Raw genomic sequence first — 22,213 nt, 5'->3', positions numbered from 1 at the left:
CTAATTATTAAAGCTATATCCTCATGATCCAGGAAGGATGTCATTCCTCTCTACAACCCCTTATCAGGCCCATAATAGAATATAACACCCCCATTGGCATGTATCTGAGCAAACACATGATCTGCCTTGAAAAAACACAATGCTTACTTACTGAGACATTTAATGACTTTTAGCTCTATACCCTACACAGATTGCCTTAAATGCCCTAGTCCTGTTCTCTGTCTCATACAAACTCCTGCAGTGTGACCACTGCCTACCTTACAAGGCCTTAAATTACTCTTTTTTTGCATGTCCTCGTACATATTAACAAAATGTAACACCATGAACACCCATACTAAAGACCTAAACTAACACTGCAGCATAACTAGAACCTGAGGGAGAGACAGCCACATCTCTTAAATAATGTTGGTGTTGCAAAAACAACTCTGGTGCATTTCTTAATGTTTCTTGAGTTTGTGAAAATGTGTAATGGATGTTAGCAGTCATTAACTGCTAATAAATAAATAAATAAATTTATAAAGGGTCACAGATTTATGGTAGAAATTAATATGTTTGCATTTTGAAAGGAGCAGGCCTTGACCACAGTAAACAGTGGAAGTACATATTGTGGCATTATAGCTGGTAGAGATGTAAGCAATGCTATTTTGAAGTGCCATATATACACACGATATAATATGGTACAGATGTAATGGTGGTGCATATACACAACACATTATGGTAGTAAAACATGAGAGTAGCACAGTTTTATCTGAATTGCCTTCTAAAATGTTGTTAAATGCAAAGCATGTAGCCTAAGACGGTAGAAACTTTTGCCTCTCTCAAAGATTTTACAAACTCAAGTGTGGAGACCTTGGGGAGTCTCTAACCAGAAGAAAATGTCGACTGTAGGAAGCCTGACTGTTGATTTATTTGTGCAGTACCAGGACCGTAATTGTGGAGAATGACCAGGAACCCAATTCTCTATGCGGGGAGCAGCTTGACCAGACCTGCAATGCCAGAGACCTGTAACAATTTTGGCATTTCATTGAGAGACTTTAAAAATAGACTGGCAAACTCAGCACTGGAATGTAAGCAAAAAGTGTGCTTGGTTTCATTTTTAGTTGAAAACAAACTTTATTTTATAATCTGCACTGTAAAGAAACTGCACTCAAATTAATCAGACTGTCAACACAATTAGTGTCACTTGATACAGTAAGTACATAAGCCAGTCGACCACACTGTGTTAGCTGTAGGTCAATGGGTTTAACTTTTACCTATGAATTCTGAAAGCAGCTTGCTTTTGTGTTATATACAGAAAAAAGTAAAACAGGAGAATTAAGGCAATGCATTACTTCTTGGCATTGATTAAGCACCTGATAAACAGAAGAGCTGGGGGTTGGTCTAGTGGTTAAGGTGTTTAATTGACAGACATAAAGTAAAGGGTTTGATTCTCACCTTTGTAGAAAATTGCCTAGGCCTTCAATGACCCACAGAGACTACTTGCCTATGAAGCTATCACTTAACTGAAAGTTAAGAAAACAAAATATGCTTGCTCATTATCCTGCTTATAATTAAACATTATAATATGATAAGTAGAATTAATTCTGAAATATAAGCAATCTTTAAAAATTTTAAAGGAACATGGTTACACTTTTGAATGGCTTAATCAAAAATGTTATACTGTTTGCTCTTATTCATATATTTACAAATATTTTTATGAGAATAACTTACTTCTTGGTTCAGTTTTGAAATGCTTTTCCTGGTTTCTTCATTGTCTGCTGAAATGAAAAATATTCACATGTAAAAAATGTATGATTAGAAGTCACTAAAAGTCTGATAAAATGTGCTGTATAATATATACAGTTTTAGCAGCCATAATTTGGCCTTATGAGAAAGGAAAAAAAAACTGTCCACAACACCCGGACTACAAACAGAATACCTTTTATTTAAAATAGTGAGTTAGTTTAGTGCTTTCGTCCAACCATATTCTGTAGACTTCCTCAGCAAATTAACAAATTACACTACTTTTTTATCCCTGCATCATAGATTGCAAGTGTGCAAACATGCAGGTACTTTACACATCCAGAAGAAACAAAAAATGAACAGGATTTTGTGGGGTGGATTGTTACACTACACCATCATGGAAAAACTCATTGTAACTCTGGTACAGACCAATGCAAATATGAAGCAGCAAGTCTTGAACCTTCATGAGAGTAGTGAGAGGACTGACAGAAATTTAGTCAGTCTCCAAGAGCAAATGAATATGGTAGCCATGATAATGAACACTCCAAAGACCACACCACCAGTAAAGAAACTGAGCAAAGGTGACAGCTACAAAGATACATTGTTTTTTTTTGAGAGATGTGTCATCCAGGAGAATTGGGCTCAGTGTGACTAAATTAAAATGTTATTGTCACAGCTCACAGGAGAAGCACACACGGCATATGTGGATGTGGATTTTGCTGATTATTCGGGCTATCAGATATTAAAAAATAGAACTGGTAGCTAGAACTACTTCTAAAACATAGGCAATGAAATTTTATCAGTGGATATTTAATTCAAGTAAAATGGTAAGAGTTCAAATGTCTGATTTAAAACATGTTTTAAACTTGGGGTTAGATTCAGAAATGAACAGTCAAAATAAAATGGTAGCTGCAGTGCAGTGGTGGTGCAGTGGTTAGCACATACTCCTCACAGCAAGAGGTTCTCCAATTCGATTCTCGGCTGGGGTGCTTTCGGTGTGGAGTCTGCATGTCCTCCCTGCGGTCGTTTGGGTTTCCTCCCACATTTCAAAGATATGCAGGAGGTGGATTGGACACTCTAAATTGCCCATAGGTGTGAATGTGTGTGTAAGTGAAAGGTACATATGAACTACCATGGCAGGGCTAGCCACCCAGCTGTGTAAACCTTGGGTTGAGATGACTGTCACTGTTGAAGTGACACCCCATACTGGATATTGAATTCCATAGAGACTCCCATTAACTTTAAAAATAACTCCTCTGACCCCAGTCCATACTCTCCCTAAATCACAGGCCCCTAATGCAGTACAGCTAGTGGGAATTCCCTTCTGGAACCCAAAGAGCCTTAAAGTTCTGACCTGAATAATGTTTTACCTGATTGTTTTTATTACCTAGTCTGCTCCGTGAGTCAGGCTAGAACAGACTCACTACAACCAATCACCTGACATGGCTCACCAATCACTCATTCACTTCCAACCACTCCTACCAAGAGCAGGCCATGCCGAGGTTACATGTACCCCTAGCAATGGTGCCATTTTTAAACTGTAACTCCCTAGGGTGTGACAGCAACTCTTAGTGTACACCTTGTAAGTGCATTTTTGGTTGTTTTTTGATCATTGTACTAATTCTTTTGGTCATTCTACTGATTATAACCATGAAATAAACTGAGTCTTGTATTTAGGCATTAGTATTGCTAGCCAACTGCGAACGCCAACCCACAGTGTAATATTCTATTGAGGTCAGTTGCATGCCAATGGGTTTTTTCTGCACCAGAAGAATGATAACAACTGTTTGCACTAATTAGAAACATTGTCAGGTGTTTCAAAGAATAACCTGGATATTTTGAAAGGGTTTGCCTGGTATTTGTGTTGAGAAATTTGTTACCCCTGATAAGACTTGCATTGTTGCTTTTCAGTGCATTTAATGGTTGGCATTCACACAGAACTGTAAAATCTGGCTCTTAATAGGTTTCACCCATCTGTGGCCTGCTCAGTACCTGGCGGTTATGCTAACCCCATAATCTAGATGAGTCCTATGGTAACATTGCATTGTTTATTTCTATATGTGATTGCAGTGGTCGGCATCTGCATTGCAATGTGATATCTGCTTTTTATAGGTCTCGGCTATCATAAGCCGCTTTTTCATTAATGTAGCCAACACCTGCATTAACAGCAGACCTATTAGCCTAAAAACTGCAATTGTATGCTCATTGGTGGATACTGCCATAATTCTGCATGCTACAACAAATATACATTTGGATATCGATGATAATGCTAACTCTGTATAGATAATAGAACCACTGTTCATCCTGTACTACTGCAAATGTTTTTGTATGCACTTCTAATAACCGACATGGTTCCAACTGAAAACTGTTATAGTTGTTAGATAATGCTCCTGCTTTGCTTGGAAATGTTGTACTCCACTTAACTCTGAAGCTGTTCACTACCTTGTCTACTATTATCTGCATAACTGGACATCCTAACATCTCCCCACACCTTGTCCTATCCTAATAACTCCTATTTCTTGTCTGCCTTCCTATTACTCTCACTTATAGCACCTTTCCTTCCTGACTTTAACTTCTGTCTTTCTCTCTCTTACAGTCCCTTAACACTAGAAGTGCCTACCACTGTGACTCCAACCGAACCAAAGTTATCCCTCAGAGCCTAACCCAGAGAGTGCACCAAGCCACTAACAGACACCCTTTCAGCGAAAGGCAGCAGCAAAGAAAGGATTAAAGATTCCTGTACAAGTGCAGGTCACAGCTGTATTGAAGCAGATCTTGTAACAGCTTATCTGTCTGTTTTACATTAAGAGGTGTACAAACTACCAGATGCTATTTGCCATCCATTTCTCTTATTTGGCATCCATTTTTCTTAGTCGTCCCTCCTCTGCATACTGGATACTGAATTCCATAGACACTCCCATTAATTTTAAAAATAACTCCACTGACCCCAGTCCCTACTCTCCCTAAATCACAGGTCCCTAAAGAAGTACAGCTAGTGGGAATTCTCTTCTGGAACCCAAGAATCCTAAAAGTTCTGACCTGAATAAGGATTTACCTGATTGTTTTTGTTGCCTGGTCTGCTCTGTGGGTCATCCCTGCTCCATTCACCCTCGCTCTGCTTGGGCTCACTCTGCTCCCCTAACCTACCTCCATTTCCACCCACCTCCACATCAATTACATTTATTTCCACCTCAGCTCCTCCCATAATTAGCTCCATCCAACCACTGTGCCTCCCACTACCTCTTACTCAGCTCAGTAACACCCACCTACTAGAACCCAACACTACCTCTTACTCTGCTTAGTAACATCCACATACTTGAACCCTCAGCCCTCCCTTTAAATCCTCTATTCATAGTATACTTTCTATATTAACTTAACTACAGTCTACACCCCCTCAATTAACCCACCACAACAAAATGCTGCTTAGATATAAACTAATACCCTTCTACCTCATATTACCCTTAACGCTCCTATTACAACTTACCCCATTACAATTTGTCCTTATCCACCACATACCCTCATTGACAACCTCCTCTCAAAGACTGCCTCTCACTACCTTCTCTGACATATCACCTAACCTATACCATGTAGACAACCTCCTCTGACTTAAACATAAAATCATCCACATAAAAGACAAAGTTAACATAATCCATACCTCCTACCTCCACCAAAATATGAAAAAGAGACAAGAGCCCACCATTATCCTACCCCAACACTCCAAATTAATCTTAAGTGGGGATATCCATCCCAATCCTGGCCCTCAATCCCTATCTTCCAACCCACATAGCTCCTATAAGTCTCTACACCTAACTAAAATCAACCTGCAAAATATTAGAAACAAAATCCCAGACTTCCACGCCTGGATAACACATAACAAGCCTGACATTATTGCAGCTATGGAAACATGTTTAAAACCATACACCAAAAGCTCAGAATTACTGCCCCCTGGCTTTACTTGCCTGCGCAATGACAAGCCAAAAAAAAGTTGGTGCGGTAGCTCTGATCTACCCTAACACTTTCAATATGGTCCCCTACAACTCACCCATACCTAAATTCTCCACAGCAGAAATCTTAATAGCCTTCCTAAACATTAATGACAAAACAACCCTCTGTATCATTGCCCTGTACATCCCCCCTGGCAATAACACCCCCCTAATAGAAGAAATCCTAGCCTGGACTTCCAACAACATAACTACAGAAACAATAATTCTGGTTGATGTTAATATTAACTGGTTAGATCTCTCACAGCAACACATCCCCACCAACATTAACCTATTTAACTACAGCAAGGTAATTACTGATATCACCAGACCCAACAAAGACAACAGCCAGGGAACAATCTTAGATTGGATCCTGGTCTCTGACCCTAATAAAATCACCACTGCACAAACCCTCCCAAATAGCATCAGTGACCACTTACCTGCTTTTATAATATGCAAAACTACAACGGCATTACACAAACATCACTACAGGAATTCCAGAGACCTATCACATTTTTCCCCCACAACCTTTAACAATCTACTGCACAGCATTAACTGGGATCTCCTAAAAATACTCCCTCTAGACGATGCAGCAGAATTTTTTTAATTCCACATTCCTAAATATTTTAAATAGCCTCACTCCTGCCTGACTAAAAAGTGTAAAATCCTTGCATGCCCCATGGCTCCCTACAGTCACCAAACAGAGCATGTACACCAGGGACAAAGCCTGGAAGCTTTGGCAAAAGCAGAAAAAACCCTCTGACCTCTTAACCTACAGGCACCTTTGCAACCAAGTAAAGTGCCAAATCAGTAAAGATAAGAAAGAATACTATCATACTTTACAAAACCAACACAAACATAATCCAAAACACTTCTGGAGCTCAATCAACAGCCCACTACACCCAGGATCAAAAACCAACCCCTGTCCAGACCCAGAAAAATATCCCATAGAAATAGCCACACTTTTTAACACATATTTTATTGACATCATATCTAATCTCACTACCAACTTCCCTCAAACTCAACCTAACCCACCTGACTCCCCTGCTACTAATACCTCCTCTACCCACACACACAACTTCTCTCTAGCTCCTATTCCCATATTCTGAAATTAAAAGCATGCAATAATGGCCCTGACAACTTGCCTCCAGAGTTCCTTCAAAAAGTCACAAACTCCATTGCTTACCCTGTTGGCATACTTCTCAATAGGTCCATTCAAAGGTATTATGTTCCTTCGATTTGGAAAAAAAGCCTACATCCTCCCACTTCACAAAGGTGGAAACAAAATAGATGTTCTTCGACCCATCACCATTCTCTCCCCTATCTCAAAAATCCTTGAATAATGTATCCACAGGCAATTCCTTAAGTATTTACTCGACAATAACATACTGTCACCAACCCATCATGGGTTTAGTCCGATACATAGCACCACTACATCTCTTATTTCCTTCTGTGACTCTATCAGTTGGGCACGTGATGCTAGGAAACTTGTCTCCTCCCTATTTAATGACTTTTCCAAAGTCTTTGATACTATCTCCCACCCTCTTCTTCTCAGAAAACTTGCTAACCCAGGTATCTGTCCCTCTACCCTGCAATGGTTTTCCAACTACCTCACTGGCAGGCAACAAGCTACAAAGTGGCAAAACTCCTTCTCCCCTTTCCTTAACACCTCTATGGGTGTTGCCCAAGGGTCCATCTTAGGACTACTACTATTCAGCATTTTCATCAATGACTTCCACTATAGTCTCACTCAAGGGTCAGTCATCCAATATGCAGATGACTACACTATCATCTGCACTGCCAACTCCCTACATGAACTTCAGAAACTTACCCAGGCAGCTCTCAGCTCTACTAAAATATGTATGGCTAACAACCATCTAATATTAAATCCTAAAAAAACTAAGCTAATGTTATTCACCCCTAAGAAGACAATTACCATAAACAAAGACACATTTTCTATTCTCTCCCAAGATAACACTTCTATTGAGGTTGTCACACATAACTACTGCCTATAAACTAATATTCAACCCATCCAGCTGCCCTGCTCTTTCTAATCTATTTACACTATAACACCCAAATAGGCCTCTCCGCTCTGAAAACCAAATACTCCTACAGGTAGAGAAACCCACTGGTCAAATACTCCACTCCTTTTCCACTGTGAAGCCATGGAACTCTCTCCCACCCTCACTTAGATCCACCAGAAACACATCTATCTTCAAAAAATCTTTGAAACAACATCTTTCCTCCCACTGGCAATGTACATGCACCAACTCCTCACAACACATAACCTGACATTGTCTTCCCCTCTTCTACTCCCACCTCTCCTCTCTCCATCCTCTACTACCTCCTAATCATCAGCTTTACTCCTCGATAGATAATCCACTTCTGTACCCTGGTGTAAATGTATTGTCAATTGATATTTTACACTCAGCTGCACTGCCTCTTTCTGTATCAACAACAATTTGTACTGTCAGTAGTCACATCTATTTACAAGTGTATTACCTTTTTATTTGTCAAGAACTCTGTTTACTGTTTCTATTGTTATAAGTGCTATTTGTGTTTTTATCAAAATGTATACACTGTATATATCAAAATGTATGTATTGTATATATCACTGTGGAGCTTTTCTCCCTGGGCTTCCACTGAAAATGGGCACTTTTTGGCCCACTGGACCTTCCCAGTAAACAAATGCAATCAATCAATCAATCAATAAATGTTCAAAAATGGGAAAAGGGGTTGAGGATGGATGGATGTATGGATGGATGGAAGGAAAATAAAATGGTATCCATTCTAGTAGCTGATAAGCTCAAAAGAGCACTTTCGTGTGATTTACATAAATACGCTTTTCAGAGTGACCCCAAGAGTACAGATAAAGTGGTTGTGCTAACTGAAAGGTTAGTAACTAATGAAATGCTGTTTTAAACTGCAAAACCTAAACTTGAAACTAAATGTTTAAACTGAGCATACTAAGCCTGAAACTAAAAGTGTGCAGATGTTTATGAGCACTCAAAAAACTATCAAATGAAACAGTCTGATTCACATTGCTAAAGTTGTTGTTAGCAATGTTGTATTTGTAAAACAAAAATGTGATTTCTAACCAACATGCTGATAATGAAAGTTAGCACTGAAGGAATGTGATAAAGTAACTGCTAGAACAGTACAAACAGCATATTGTGTCTGTACCACTACTAAGTTAGCCTGGTATCCATTACATGTGGATGGGGAAGAACTGATGGGGCTGCTAGATTCTGAGAGCATGGCTACATTGCATGGCACAGCTTGTGTCAGTAGGCATAAAACAAGTAACAAGAGGAAGGCTTCCCTCAGTCCAGGGTACTGTGAAAGTTAAGGTGGCAAGCAGCACAACCCTCTGTAGCCACAGCATATCCCTAGTAAAAGTGGGGAGCGCAGAAGCAGCCTGACACATATTGTGTATAATATTCCCAGAAACTTCAAAATTAGCTGAAATCTAGCCTTGGCTATACTTGAAGGCCAGAACAGGTGTTAACAAAAATCAGTTACTTAAACTTACCAGAAAATTCCAGTTATTAACAAATTAAAATAAAACAGTGTACAAACTGAAAGGAAAGAGTCCTTAGAATTTGATGTGGAGATTTACCTTCACTTGGTCGACTAACATGAATATCAACATCCTGAAACTAAAACACTGTACGCTGAAAATGACAATCTTGACTTCCTAGTACATATGCACTGAAGAAGAATCTTGATGTATACAACTTTAAAGCACTGTTTTTTGCAAGGGGGCAAGCTCCCTTGTGTCCCCTCCCCTGCTAATTATATATACTAAATCCGAGATTGTACAATCCCTGGGGATTGACGATCTTGCGCACCTGTCGGCTATCTGAATAGTCAACCAAATGTGGTTGATTAAACAGATGTTGACTGAACTCTGTGTCAACCAAACCAATTGAACCTGATGTGGAACCTTATCAGAAGATTCCAGCTATGAATGTAATGAAGGATACATGTGAGAAGAGATTTGCAATGATAAATTCACTGCGAAAAGAAAGTAAACATGAACAGAGTATTAGGTTTCCTTCTTTAATAGTAAAACAGAGGGTTAGTCAGAAGTAGAACTTTCAATAGAAGGAAGTTAGAGACAGAAGATACTGAGATAAAAGTAAAGGAATTTCCAAAATGAAAATCAGAAGAAAGTAACTGGCTTGATTTGACTTTTGTAGAGGAACAAATTCAAGAAGAAACTCTTATACCTGTATTCATAGGTGACAAGGTTACACTATCTTACTCCTTGCCAATGACTTATGAAAGTGTTCATGACTTGACAGATTTGCAGATAAGCAATGAAATTTTAAAACAGCACAGTGAGAGGATGACACATTAAGCATGATCAAGGAAAATATTCCCAGAGTAAGAAAACAGAAGATGATACCACTGCAAAATATATCTATTAAAACTCCAACGCACTAAAAACAAGAGATGAGTACTTTCGGCTTTTCGCCTTCTTAAGATCTGCATTCACAAATCTAATGCTCAGTTAAATGCTAAAATCCATCCAATAAAATTCAAAATGCATCATCACTAACATCATTTCCTATGGAAGTTACATCATCACTGACATAATTTCCTATGCAGCTTTCACTTCTGTTAATCACATAGGCAAAAAAAGAGGCATGCCCAATCAGTGTCATCATCTAAGCTGACGCCTTCGCAGAATGGGTTTCATCGGTAACACTTCATTAAGTCCTGGTGCTTTATCTGTCCTCAAGTCAGCAATCCATTTAGTTTCTTCAAGTTCAGTTAAACCTTTAAGATCCCCTCTTCTCATACTAGGATCTATTACTTGTAGAGCCATAAAGCAAAAAATATGATCTGTACTCTCGCTGATATGTTTATACAGGGCATAAGTGAGAACTTTATGTTTAATATCCCTTATATGTGCCTGTATCCTAACCCTGAAAGGGCAGTTCGTTTTGCCAACATAAAAACATGTACATTTCATACACTTGGCAACATATATAATGTTCTTTGAAGCATAATTCACAAACGCTGGGGTTTTATATAGCTTCCCTGTAACTGGATGCTGGAAATTCTGACCTGTTAAGAAATACCGGCATGCCGTGCACTGTCCACATTTAAAAGTGCCATGTCTCTGTGAACATGTATGGTTCATTATCACCGTATCGCCACATAATAATTGTTTCAAGTTCTTTCTGTTTTTATAACAGAGCATCAGCGTATCTTCTACTATATGTCATATAGATTCATAAGATGTCAATATTCGCCAATTTTCCTAATCGCATCACATATTTGCTTGGCATCTTTACTATAAGTCAACGTGCATCGAATAGTATGTGGTTCTGTTCTTTTTTCTGTGGTATTAGTATCACTGATGTATGTATTAACTCTGTGGAAATATGGCTTCCCTTTGCTATCTCTTAACCCTTGTATACTTTCTATAGTACTATCAATTTCTCTGGCTTTATACCCTCTCTGTACCATTTCTTCTTTAGTTTCCACAACATTTCCTTCGTAGAGGCTGTTCATGGTAGTCAATCTGGAAACAATTATTATGCGGAGATAAGGTGATAATGAACCATACACATTCACAGAGACATGGCACTTTTAAAATGTGGACAGTGCATGGCATGCCAGTATTTGTTAACAGGTCAGAATTTCTAACATCCAGTTACAGGGAAGCTATATAAAACCCCAGTGTTTGTGAATTGCGCTTCAAAAAACATTATATATGTTGCCAAGTGTATGAAATGTATATGTTTTTATGTTGGCAAAATGAACTGCCCTTTCAGGGTTAGGATACAGGCACATATACGGAATATTAAACATAAAGTTCTCACTAATACCCTGTACAAACATATCAGAGTGAATACAGATCATATTTTCACTTTATGGCTCTACATTTAATAGATCCTAGTATGAGAAGAGGGGGGTCTTAAAGGTTTAACTGAACTTGAAGAAACTAAATGGATTGCTGACTTGAGGGCAGATAAAGCAACAGGACTTAATGAAGTGTTACCTATGAAACCCATTCTGAGAAGGTGTTGGCTTAGATGATGACACTGATTGGGAATGCCTCTCTTTTTGCCTATGTGATTAACAGAAGTGAAAGCTGCATAGGAAATTGTGTCAGTGATGATGTAACTTCCATAGGAAATGATGTTAGTGATGATGTAACTTCCATAGGAAATGATGTTAGTGATGATGCATTTTGAATTTTATTGGATGATTTTAGTATTTAACTGAGCATATTAGATTTGTGAATGCAGATCTGAAGAAGGCGAAAAGCTGAAAGCACTCATCTCTTGCTGTTTTTAGTGTGTTGGAGTTTTAATAAATACATTTTGCCGTGGTATCATCTTCTGTTTTCTTACACTTGGATTTGTTTTTCAAATGGGATTTTGCTGCCTTACTTGGATTCATTTGTTCATATTCCCAGAGTAGAAGGAAAAACAGATGAGTGGGTTGGTCCTATTTCATACTTAAATTTTGAGTTAAACAATTATATGCTTTACAGGGTGACCTAAATTAAATCAGAAATACTACACAGACTGTTAGTTCCAAAACATTTTAGAGGTCTTGTGATGAAACTGGCACATTACCATATTTTTGGAAGACACTTAGAGATGGATAAAACCAAAGCTAGAATTTTAGCTAGATTTTTTTGTCTTATATACTGAAAGGCATTGAGAGCTACTGTGCAGTCTGCCCAGATTGTCAAAAGACCACAATCTGGTTTCAGAAGCCGGTTGATACATTCACCTTTTATTGAAGTCCCATTCAATTAAGTAGCTATGTTCTCGTAGGACCATTAGTAAAGTCTAGTGCTGGTAACCAGTACATTCTAATGTTTATTGATACTGCCACTAAGAGCTCTGATGCAGCATCCCTGTGAAAAAAACAATGTTAAGGCAGTGCCAGTAACCAAAGAACTAGCAACAGTTTTCTTCAAGTATGTATCCCTAAGGAAATACTCACAGATCAGCCAACTCCATATGTACCCATGGTGCTTTGCCAGTATTATTTTTTCGAAGTAAAACAGTTAAGAGCTTCAGTATACTAACCTCAAACCATGGCACTAGCGATGGACTGCTTTAATAAAACTGAAGTCTATTCTAAAGAAGGCGATAGAACAAATCATAAAATACCATACTCTGACCTTACATTCCCCAAATGTCACATATCTATTTTATGATATTCCTTTATGAGTACTGTAGTTTATTCATACAACTTTTTGAATTTTAGACAACTTTTAAATTAATCAAGGCAGATACTAATGCATTCACTAAAAGGAAACTTTAATAATAACTATTAGCATATTTTTTCTGCTAAACATACATACTTTGAATAATGTGTATATTCATTTTTTTTTTTTTTTTTTTCATTTTAGGGGGAAATACAGGTCTTTTATACATCTAAATCATCCTTCTGTTATAGTTCAAATGTAATGTCATTGGACCACTTTAACCACTAACAAAACAATATTGGTATGAGATAAATGTTTGCTACGACCAAACCCAAATGTATTTTGCATAAAAACAATAAACCAGTGCTAACAAAATGTTATTCCCTTGTGCAGTTGGAGAAACAGAATAACATTCTTTAAATATTCTGCTTGTCTGCCCAACATAAAAAGCACCACATGTACTACATATAACATGAGAAAATAAATCTTGTTTATCTTGTACAATGTACATGTGGCTCTTTATGTTTGAGCAAACTATTTACACACACACACACACACACACACACACACACACACACACACGCACACACATACACATATTTATTTATATACTTTAGTAGAGTAGCCCATATGTCAATCATGGCAACATTGAACTCAAAAGGCTGACAAACCGGATGTTGTCACACTACCTTAAACAACTCCATACACACAATAACTTAAAGATTGCACAATTCCCGGGGAAAAGGGAATATTTCCCTATTTGGGGATTGCTGATCTCACACACCTGTCAACTGTCTGAATATTTCAACTAAATATGGTTGAGTGGACAGATGTCAGCCAACATGTATTTACACCAAATGTATGAAACCCATACATATTTTATATATATATATATATATATATATATATATATATATATATATATATATATATATATATATATATATATAGTACTTATGTATTATCACAACCAGATTTTTGCATTTGCAAAATTCATATCATGGAATCAAAACGAATGCAGGAAACACAGTAAGGTGTCATTGTAAGTCTTTATTGATGAAGAATAACTTTGGATTACCTTCAGGAAAAAAAAAATTTTTAAATTTCTCTTTCTGTTATGGGTGCATTACAAACGCACGCTGAAATTGTCATGGCTGCTCTCTTATTGACGAAAGGATTTTTTTCAGTGTGTGGAAGGAATCCTGAGAAGGAAAACACAGACACAGGAATCATGCTCTTGGTAAACAGTTTTTCTCACAATTTGTAAACATCTTTGAAAATAGTCCTTTCAATGAGAGAGTTGCAATAAGTAATGGTTTTCAAAAGGGAGACCGGATTATGTGGACAGCTGATTCTGGGGGTGTTTTTCACGGAAGAAGTTTGCAGTACCGGTTTTGTTTTGTTTAGGGATGGTGGCATGTTCTGATAAATACGTATTGTACTTCACACTGATTATTGATTTTCTTAGTGCTGTAACGTTGTGGAGTGCTCATTCGCTGGTTTGGTCTTTCTGTGTGGTGGTAAATTGTCAGCAATTGCAATTCGTAGTGCAATATGCAACTTGCAATAAGTGAGATGGTGGCAGTAAAGTGCATACATAAAAACAGGACATCTTTCAATTTGTATTGATAACAATGCACCAAACAAACTAAAGTGCTAAAGAGAACACATTATATTACTTTTTTACAACATTCACAAACTGATTCAATGAGCAGGAGGCAAACGGTTTTCATGCAAAAATCTGGTTGCGATAATACGTAAGTACCATATATATGTATATATATATATATATATATATATATATATATATATATATATATATATGTGTGTGTGTGTGTGTGTGTGTGCGTGTGTGTGTGTGTGTGTATATATATATATATATATATATATATATATATATATATATATATATGTGTGTGTGTGTGTATATGTAGTGGCATACTGACTGCTGAACCTGGGAAACACATTGCTTGGGGTGGAGTTTTGTCTGCTGTGATTGCCTTTACTAAATGTTGCGTCAAGAAAGGGAACTGCAGAGTTCATGATAAATACAATTCTGTCATGCAACTTGGAGAAAAGCTATCCTTGACAACTAATAAGGAACAGGTGCCTTTTGGGTTCTAAATTCTGGGTCTAGAGAGGATTTGGAAGAGGTGTCTTTGGGGAGTTAAGGCAGTCTGAAAGGTGTCACTGAATCCTGGAAAGGGATGGGGACTGTTGTCCTGTAAAAGAAAAGCAGAGTATTAACCCTGCCTCTGTGATAAAGAGTTTTGAATTGCAAGACTGATTTAAGTAGCACTGCACTGAATGCATTGACAAATACTGAAATTCATTTGATGCATGACCGGATGGAACTTTGGAAAATAATTATTCAGTGCACAGATGGATATATCTCTTTTATATTACTTGTCATTTTGTGTTTCCCTTGTAAGAAAACATCACCCTACACTTTACAACTGGCTACAAAGATTGTATTTTACCTGTACACATACAGCTGAAATGCTGTATTGGTGGGTATAACAGGCATAAATTACAGTTTTCCTGATAAATGTGTTTCTAAAATGGTCTGTCTGAGTTGTTCTAACCCACACCAGAAAGAAATGTAAGATTTCCTGAGTAAAATGCTAATTATTGATTATTGAGTGACCTGGATTATTGGCTTTGCTGTATGATAAACTATATGAAAAGCATAATAAAACCTTTGTACCCATATAGGGATTTGCTCAGGCAAAGAGGATCCTCATGGCAGTGAGAATGGTTGCTTTTGAGAACAACGTTCCTGTTGGTAAAATGTTCTGCTAAGCCAAGAGTTTGTATGTACTAAAATTGGCTGATGCAGTCTGTTCAGGATTGAAAAACAAATGAGGCTTTATTGAAGTCTAATAAAGATTATAATGAATACTACTGCAGCCCATGAAGAAAATATAATAGCCACTTACCAATAACTGTTTAGCCTCCAACAAGAGATATCCACTATACTAAGCAAATGATCCACTTTACTCCATCCTGAAAACTCTGAAGAAATCTAAAATGGAGTAGGAAGTAAATGTTCATTTAATGGTAATTGAGAGTTATGTGGTTAGAGAAACTGGACCAAAGCTGAGGAGTAGAATAACACCATCATATTTAACAGAGGAGTCTCTGAAAAAATATATGGACTTCGTGCTTCAGGTGAAGCTCAGACCTCACCTGAATTTTCTATTTCAGTTTCTCATAGTTGTACACAATCATTTACATATACAACTGGACTTTCAGTATGCTTGGAGTAGAGGGGTCCCAGGTAGCTGATCTGGTGCATGTTTTGAATTTGTGGCTAGAACTTCATGTAAACAATCTAAGTTGAATGATGGTGGTGGTGTCTGTGAATAAACTGGAGAAATTTAAAAGGCTACTCCCTAGCATCTTAAGAAGATTTTTTTTCAAACATCTTTATTGAATTGTCACTCGTGACATAGGCAAATTTACATTCGTATAAAAGTAATCAAACTATAATTAACATAGCAAACATTATACTTTACATATATTGCTATATATCATATGACCTAAGCAACATTACATAAATTATTCAATTCCTGCCTTTTTTAACAAGGGACATCTTTATTAAACCATCACCTACTACACAGGCAATCATACATTTATATAAATGAAAACAAACCTCACTGACACCATCCTGGTTGAAAGTATTTTATATCACAAACCATAGTGACACACTCCCAGTTGCAAACATTATACATCACTTATAATCTACCCAATCTTTTTCAAACATTACGTAGTCCTGCTGCCTTTTAAACCTCATTCTTCCCTTATATGTATTGTTCCCACAATTCCCATTTTTCCTATGTAGTTTACTCCTACCCTTTTCTAAAGATCTCTATTCAAGTTGTTTATCTCTGTTACTATATTAAGTGCTTCTAGTATAGTTGGTTTAGATTTTGATTTCCATTTTCCAGTAATTGCATTTTTTGGCAGCCATCATTATTAGACGTAGCAAGGCCTTACCATGTCGAGGCAGTTCTGATTCTGTATCATAGCTCAGAAGAATCATTTCCCTCATCAGACAAATCTGCCTACTCAGCATCACTAACAGTGCATCCAGCAGGGAATCCTTAAAGTCTGCCAATTCACTGCACTCCCAGAAAATATGTTCCCAATTACCTCTTTCTTCCCCATCACACCTCCAACGTTTGGTGTCTGTCTGAGGAAAAATTCTCTGGAGTCTACTTGCAGTATAGAAATGTCTATGTAAACATTTCCATGCAAAAATCCTAAATCTTCTAGATTTTGTTGCATATTTGGGAAACATGCATATATCCTCCCATTGTTTCTTTGTGAATTGCTTATCCAGTCTATCTTCCCAATCCTTTCTAACCTCCTCTGATTGATTATTTTAGTTATCATGCAATATTTTATATGCTCTACTAATTATTCCTTTTTAATGGCAACTTCTGTTCCAGACTCTATTAAAAGTTCTACCAGTGCTGGTCTTTCATTTCGTACCCCCCTATTTCTTTCTCTTTGCCGATACTCTGATATCAATCCCCTGATAGGGAAGGCAATCTCTAACCTGCAGTCCAAATAAATTCTTGGTGTCTTCCCATTCTATCATTTTTCCCTCTCTAGTCATTTGCTCCCAACACCTTGGTTCCTTTGCCAGTTTTCTCCAATAAATTCCAGCCCCCCTCTTGCCTATTTTTTATATCCCTAATTGCAGTCATCCCTATCGTCAGAATCTCCTTTCTCCATTCCCGTATTGGCTTAGTTCTTAGAATAATTTCCGCTACTTAATGGATATAATATCTGTACAATGATTATTATTATTCTCCTTAAAGGCCTGCATCCAAAATCCCAGTCTCTCCTTTTTTCTTGAGCTTCCACCATGTTTGTTTCATCATCATCCCTTTCCACCTTGAATTATAGTTTTCTGCTTATGGTATATATAGGAGTCTTAACTGTGTAGCTCTGAAATACTCCTTCAAATTGGGTAATCCCAATCTGTCCTGTTCTACTGGAAGAATCAGCTTAGCCCACTTGACTCTTGCTGTATTCCCCTCCCAGATAAAGTCCTTCAACTCTTTATTAATTGCTATCCACAATTTCTCCTCTGGTTGATAAAAATATGCCTGACCTGTGTATATGACTAAAGGGACTAAAAACATTTTAAGTGCTTGTATCTCACTATCCATATCCATATAACAAAGCTTCCATTTTTTCAGTTTTTATATTATATTTTGTTTAGTTTCTTCCCACATATCCTTAGCTGCCACACTAGAATCATTTTAATCTATACTCCTAAATACTTCATTTTACCATGTCCCCATAAATATAGATATTCCTAAACCATTTTGTGTGTGGGTACATAATTTACCACTATTGCCTTTGTTTTAGCTTTATTAATGTTGTATTCTGAAAAGATCTGAAACTGGCTCAAAATGTTCCATAACACTGTATTGTCACTTTCTGGTTTTGTCAGGTATAAAATAATATCATCTGAAAATAAAGCCAGCTTTTCTTGGCTACCATACCAATTATATCCTTGAATTTCTGAGTCCCTTATTTTATTTGCCAGTAGTTCTAAATATAATGCAAATAATAAAGGGCAAAGAGGACACCCCTGGCGGGTTTCTCTGTTCAAGGATAAATTATCATAGAGGAACCCACCCACTTTAATTTTCACTTTCAATCCCTCATATATCCTCCTAATCAACCTTATAATTTTTTGAGGAAATGCAAATGCTTCCATTCCCCTGCTCATAAAGTTCCAACTTACTCTATCAAATGGTTTCTCTGCATCAACAATAATGGTATTTTCTTAAATTCTGCTTCCCTCTGGATCATCAATGTTCTGTTAATGTTGTCAAATATTTGCCTCCCCTCCACAAAACCACATTGATCCATATCTATCAGTTTTGGCATTACTTTTTGTCATTCTTTTAGCCATTATAGACACAAACACTTTATATTATGGTTTAGTATTGAAATGGGCCTGTATGAAGCTGGATTTGATGGATCTTTACCCCCTTTAGGTATTACAGCTACCACTACTTTCTTCCAGGACGTTGGTACTTCTCCTCCCTTAAAATACTGCTAAACAAAACCTTCCAGATCTTTATCAATTTTTTTCCTCCTAGATTTCAAACTTCTACAGGAATATCATCTATTCCTGGTGACTTTCCTGAAGATTGGTTATACATCACAATTTTCCTATCATCCCCTCCTATCCTAACTGTTAGTAACAGAACCTCATCTACCTCTAACTTTGGCATATTTAATTCTTCCATAAATATTTCCATTTGTATCTTTTCTTGATTTTCACATTTCTCTGCTTTACAGAGACTCTCATAAAAGTTTCAAAATACTTCTAATACCTCTACAAGATCTCCTGTTACCTACCTTGATTTAAACTCCCTAAGTTTGGTGACAGCCCTTTCTACTTTCTGTTTCCTGAGTTGCTGTGCTAAAAGTTTTGTGCTGTAGTGGCATTATCAAAAACAGTTCCTTAACAGCAATCTTTCTAAACTTGTGCATATTATCAAGGTAATCCCTTATTTTTTGTCTAGCATTCTGCAGTTGATCCTCTTGTTCTGTGAAATTCTCCTTATTCTACAATAATTTAACATTTGTCAGAACCTCTAAATAATTCTTGTTACTTCTTAATCATAGCTCCCTTTCTTTAATTTCCACCTTATTTTTAAACTCCACCTTACTGTTAAACCACTCCCTAGCTATCCTTTCAGAAGAAAATCTCTATCCTCTTTAACAGCTCCTGAATAATCCCCACTACCCATTCCTTACATTCCTCTATTTTCAACAGATAGGTGGGGAAGTGCCAGTGTCTCATTTTTATTTCATTACCTTGTGCTTTTACTTCAGCTATTATTGACACATGATCTGAAATAGTTACTGGGTAAGTATCTAGACCTTCAATTAAATGCACACGTTGCTGTGAAATATAAATTCTGTGTAGCCTAGCCCAGTTTTTATATCTTGGGGAATAACATTTAAATTTACTCTGAACTCCTATTATTGACTTTTTATCTTCCATCCCAAATATTTTCATACATTTCTTCAAAAATCTACCCTCCTTTGTTATATTTTCCCTTCTGGGCCCCCAGACATATCTTCATAGCTGAAAATCAAATTCCAGTCTCCACCTATAAGTAATATCCCTTGCTAAAAAACTGATTATTTCCCACAGATTATAATAGTTTTAGGTGTAATATAAATACATGCCTGTGTAATCCTCCTCCCTTGCCAGTAGCCCCTTAGCACTACAAATCTGTCATTATCTTTTTTATCTTCTTCTATCACTGTTGGAGCTCCTCTTGCAATTAATATAAGTCCTCCTCTTTTCCTTTGTCCCAGGTAGTCCTCTGAATAACCATCCTCAAGACCTTTCTTTATCAAATTCACATGTTCATTTCTTAGTAAGTGTGTCACCTGTAACATAGCTATTTGCACTCTACATTTTAATATAGTTCACTACTCTTTCATTTTTGTATTTATCAGTGAGGCCATTTACATTTAAAGACATTGCAGAAAGCATCATTGTTTTAAAAAGTTATTATTCCCATCTTTTATATATAACACCTTTTTGTTACATATCTAGTTCCATCTTCTGTGTTAAATGCATACACTGTTTGGCAAGTTGAAGTTTTGTACAGTTGTTTCTTGTCATATCCATTTGAGCCTATGTCACATCATATAAAACTTTTTGTGTTATTGAAAATCCTCAAAAAACACCCCCAATACTCCCCTAAAACATATTAACTTAATACTAACACACAAAAGTATGTACACCTTCAAATATTGATGTTTTACCCTCCTAATAGGAACAAAAGTCGCAAACCGCCAGAAATAAGTTAACCTAAAAGAAAGATTATCCATGCTAAGATGCATGGTGTAGCCTGTGCTTCTATTAAGTGCTGACTGGTTTTGTCTTATCTTTATAGCTCTCCCAGCTGGAACCCCCCCATGCTTTCAGAGAACATTAACTACCTTGGGAAAGCCCCTGAATGCTTTCAGAGAACCTTATTTACCTTGGGAAATACCCAGAATGCCTTCAGAGAACATTATCTCCAGGTCAGTTTTTCTTTTTGTTCCTCAGCCAATCACTCTCCACCAGACATTAGCTAGCTTCTCTTTATCAGATTGTCTACATGCTGACATGAGAACCAGGCAGCCAGTTTTCTTTATCAGATTGTTTCCATGGAAATGTGAAGACCAGCTGCAGAATTGTTACTGAGCATACACATATTTGCTAGAAAAAAGCCTCATAATTTTCAATGATTTTTCATTTACTTGCTCTCACTTAAAACTTGTTACTGAATAAATCTAAGATCTTTAATCCAGTCATTCCCCCATGCAAGAATGAGAAAAAGCACATTTTTTTTTCATTTATCATGCTTTAACCAGGCTTTTTTAAATTGCAGTGCCTACATTTCTTAAAACTGAACATGAAGAAAAAGAGAAGGCAGAAAGTAAAGAAAAAAAAAACAGCAGCATCCATTTACAATTCCAATTACAGTTAAACATAACTGAAAAAACTTTACTTTATAGCAAGTAAAGAATACCACATGCCACAAAATTAGTACTATTTAAGAAAAAATACTTGCTTACAGTTAACCTTCTCTCTCTTCTTCCCCTCCCCAAAGCACTTTCCCAAACATTAATAACATAAAGTAGAACATATGCTTTAGAGTCCCCCACAAGTCCAACAAATTCTGAAAAAGTCCAATATTTCCAGATTTTTTTTTCTGTCATATTTCTCAAATATAATTATTGCACTGTAATCTCATATTAATTTACTGGTTTTACTACTGTTCATCTCTGAAAATATGTCTCTGCTTCATTTCCAGCAAACTCTCAATTCTTCTAGTCAACTCTCTTGCTCCCTTTCTTCTCTCAACATTTTCCATCGAAAAATGTGCAAAGGTTTCACAGATATAGTCCCACTGTGGTTTTTATTACCAGAAGAACAAGAAGCAGAATCTCCTTCTGTTTCACAACTTACTTTTTGGTGGATAAACTTTTGTATTTCTTCCTTAGCATGTATTTCATTAAAAAATGATTTTGTCCCTCCAGGGAAGAATATCTTGAAGACAGCTGGGTACAGCAGTTTGAATCACACACCTGCATCTCAATATTCCCCCCAAAAATTAAATAAATGTGCTCCTCTTCTGTCCAGTGTACAATGAATAATCATTTTCCACAAACACTCTGCTGTCTCCTACTTTTAGTACTTTGTCCTTCTGCCACAGTTTTGTCAGAATAAACTCCTTCTGCTGGTAGGATTGCATCTTTACTATTAAAGGTCTAGGTTGCTTTTTAT

At 36.9% G+C, this 22,213-nt stretch overlaps 1 protein-coding gene across 1 annotated transcript in view; it reads right to left on the bottom strand.

Moving 5' to 3' along the window:
* LOC122793005 (potassium voltage-gated channel subfamily H member 8-like) overlaps window positions 1–22,213 on the bottom strand; it is a 3,945,365-nt gene that overhangs the window by 27,921 nt on the left and 3,895,231 nt on the right. The window contains exon 14 of the mRNA XM_044060632.1: window positions 1,711–1,757. Coding sequence (XP_043916567.1) covers window positions 1,711–1,757 — 47 coding nt within the window. The remainder of the gene's footprint in view (window positions 1–1,710; window positions 1,758–22,213) is intronic.

Source organism: Protopterus annectens, chromosome 2.part0, assembly GCF_019279795.1.
Source record: "Protopterus annectens isolate FY-2018-M chromosome 2.part0, PAN1.0, whole genome shotgun sequence".
NCBI lineage: Eukaryota > Metazoa > Chordata > Ceratodontiformes > Protopteridae > Protopterus > Protopterus annectens.
Note: the sequence above shows the minus strand (reverse complement) of the source record. Positions and strands in the feature narration are given on the sequence as shown.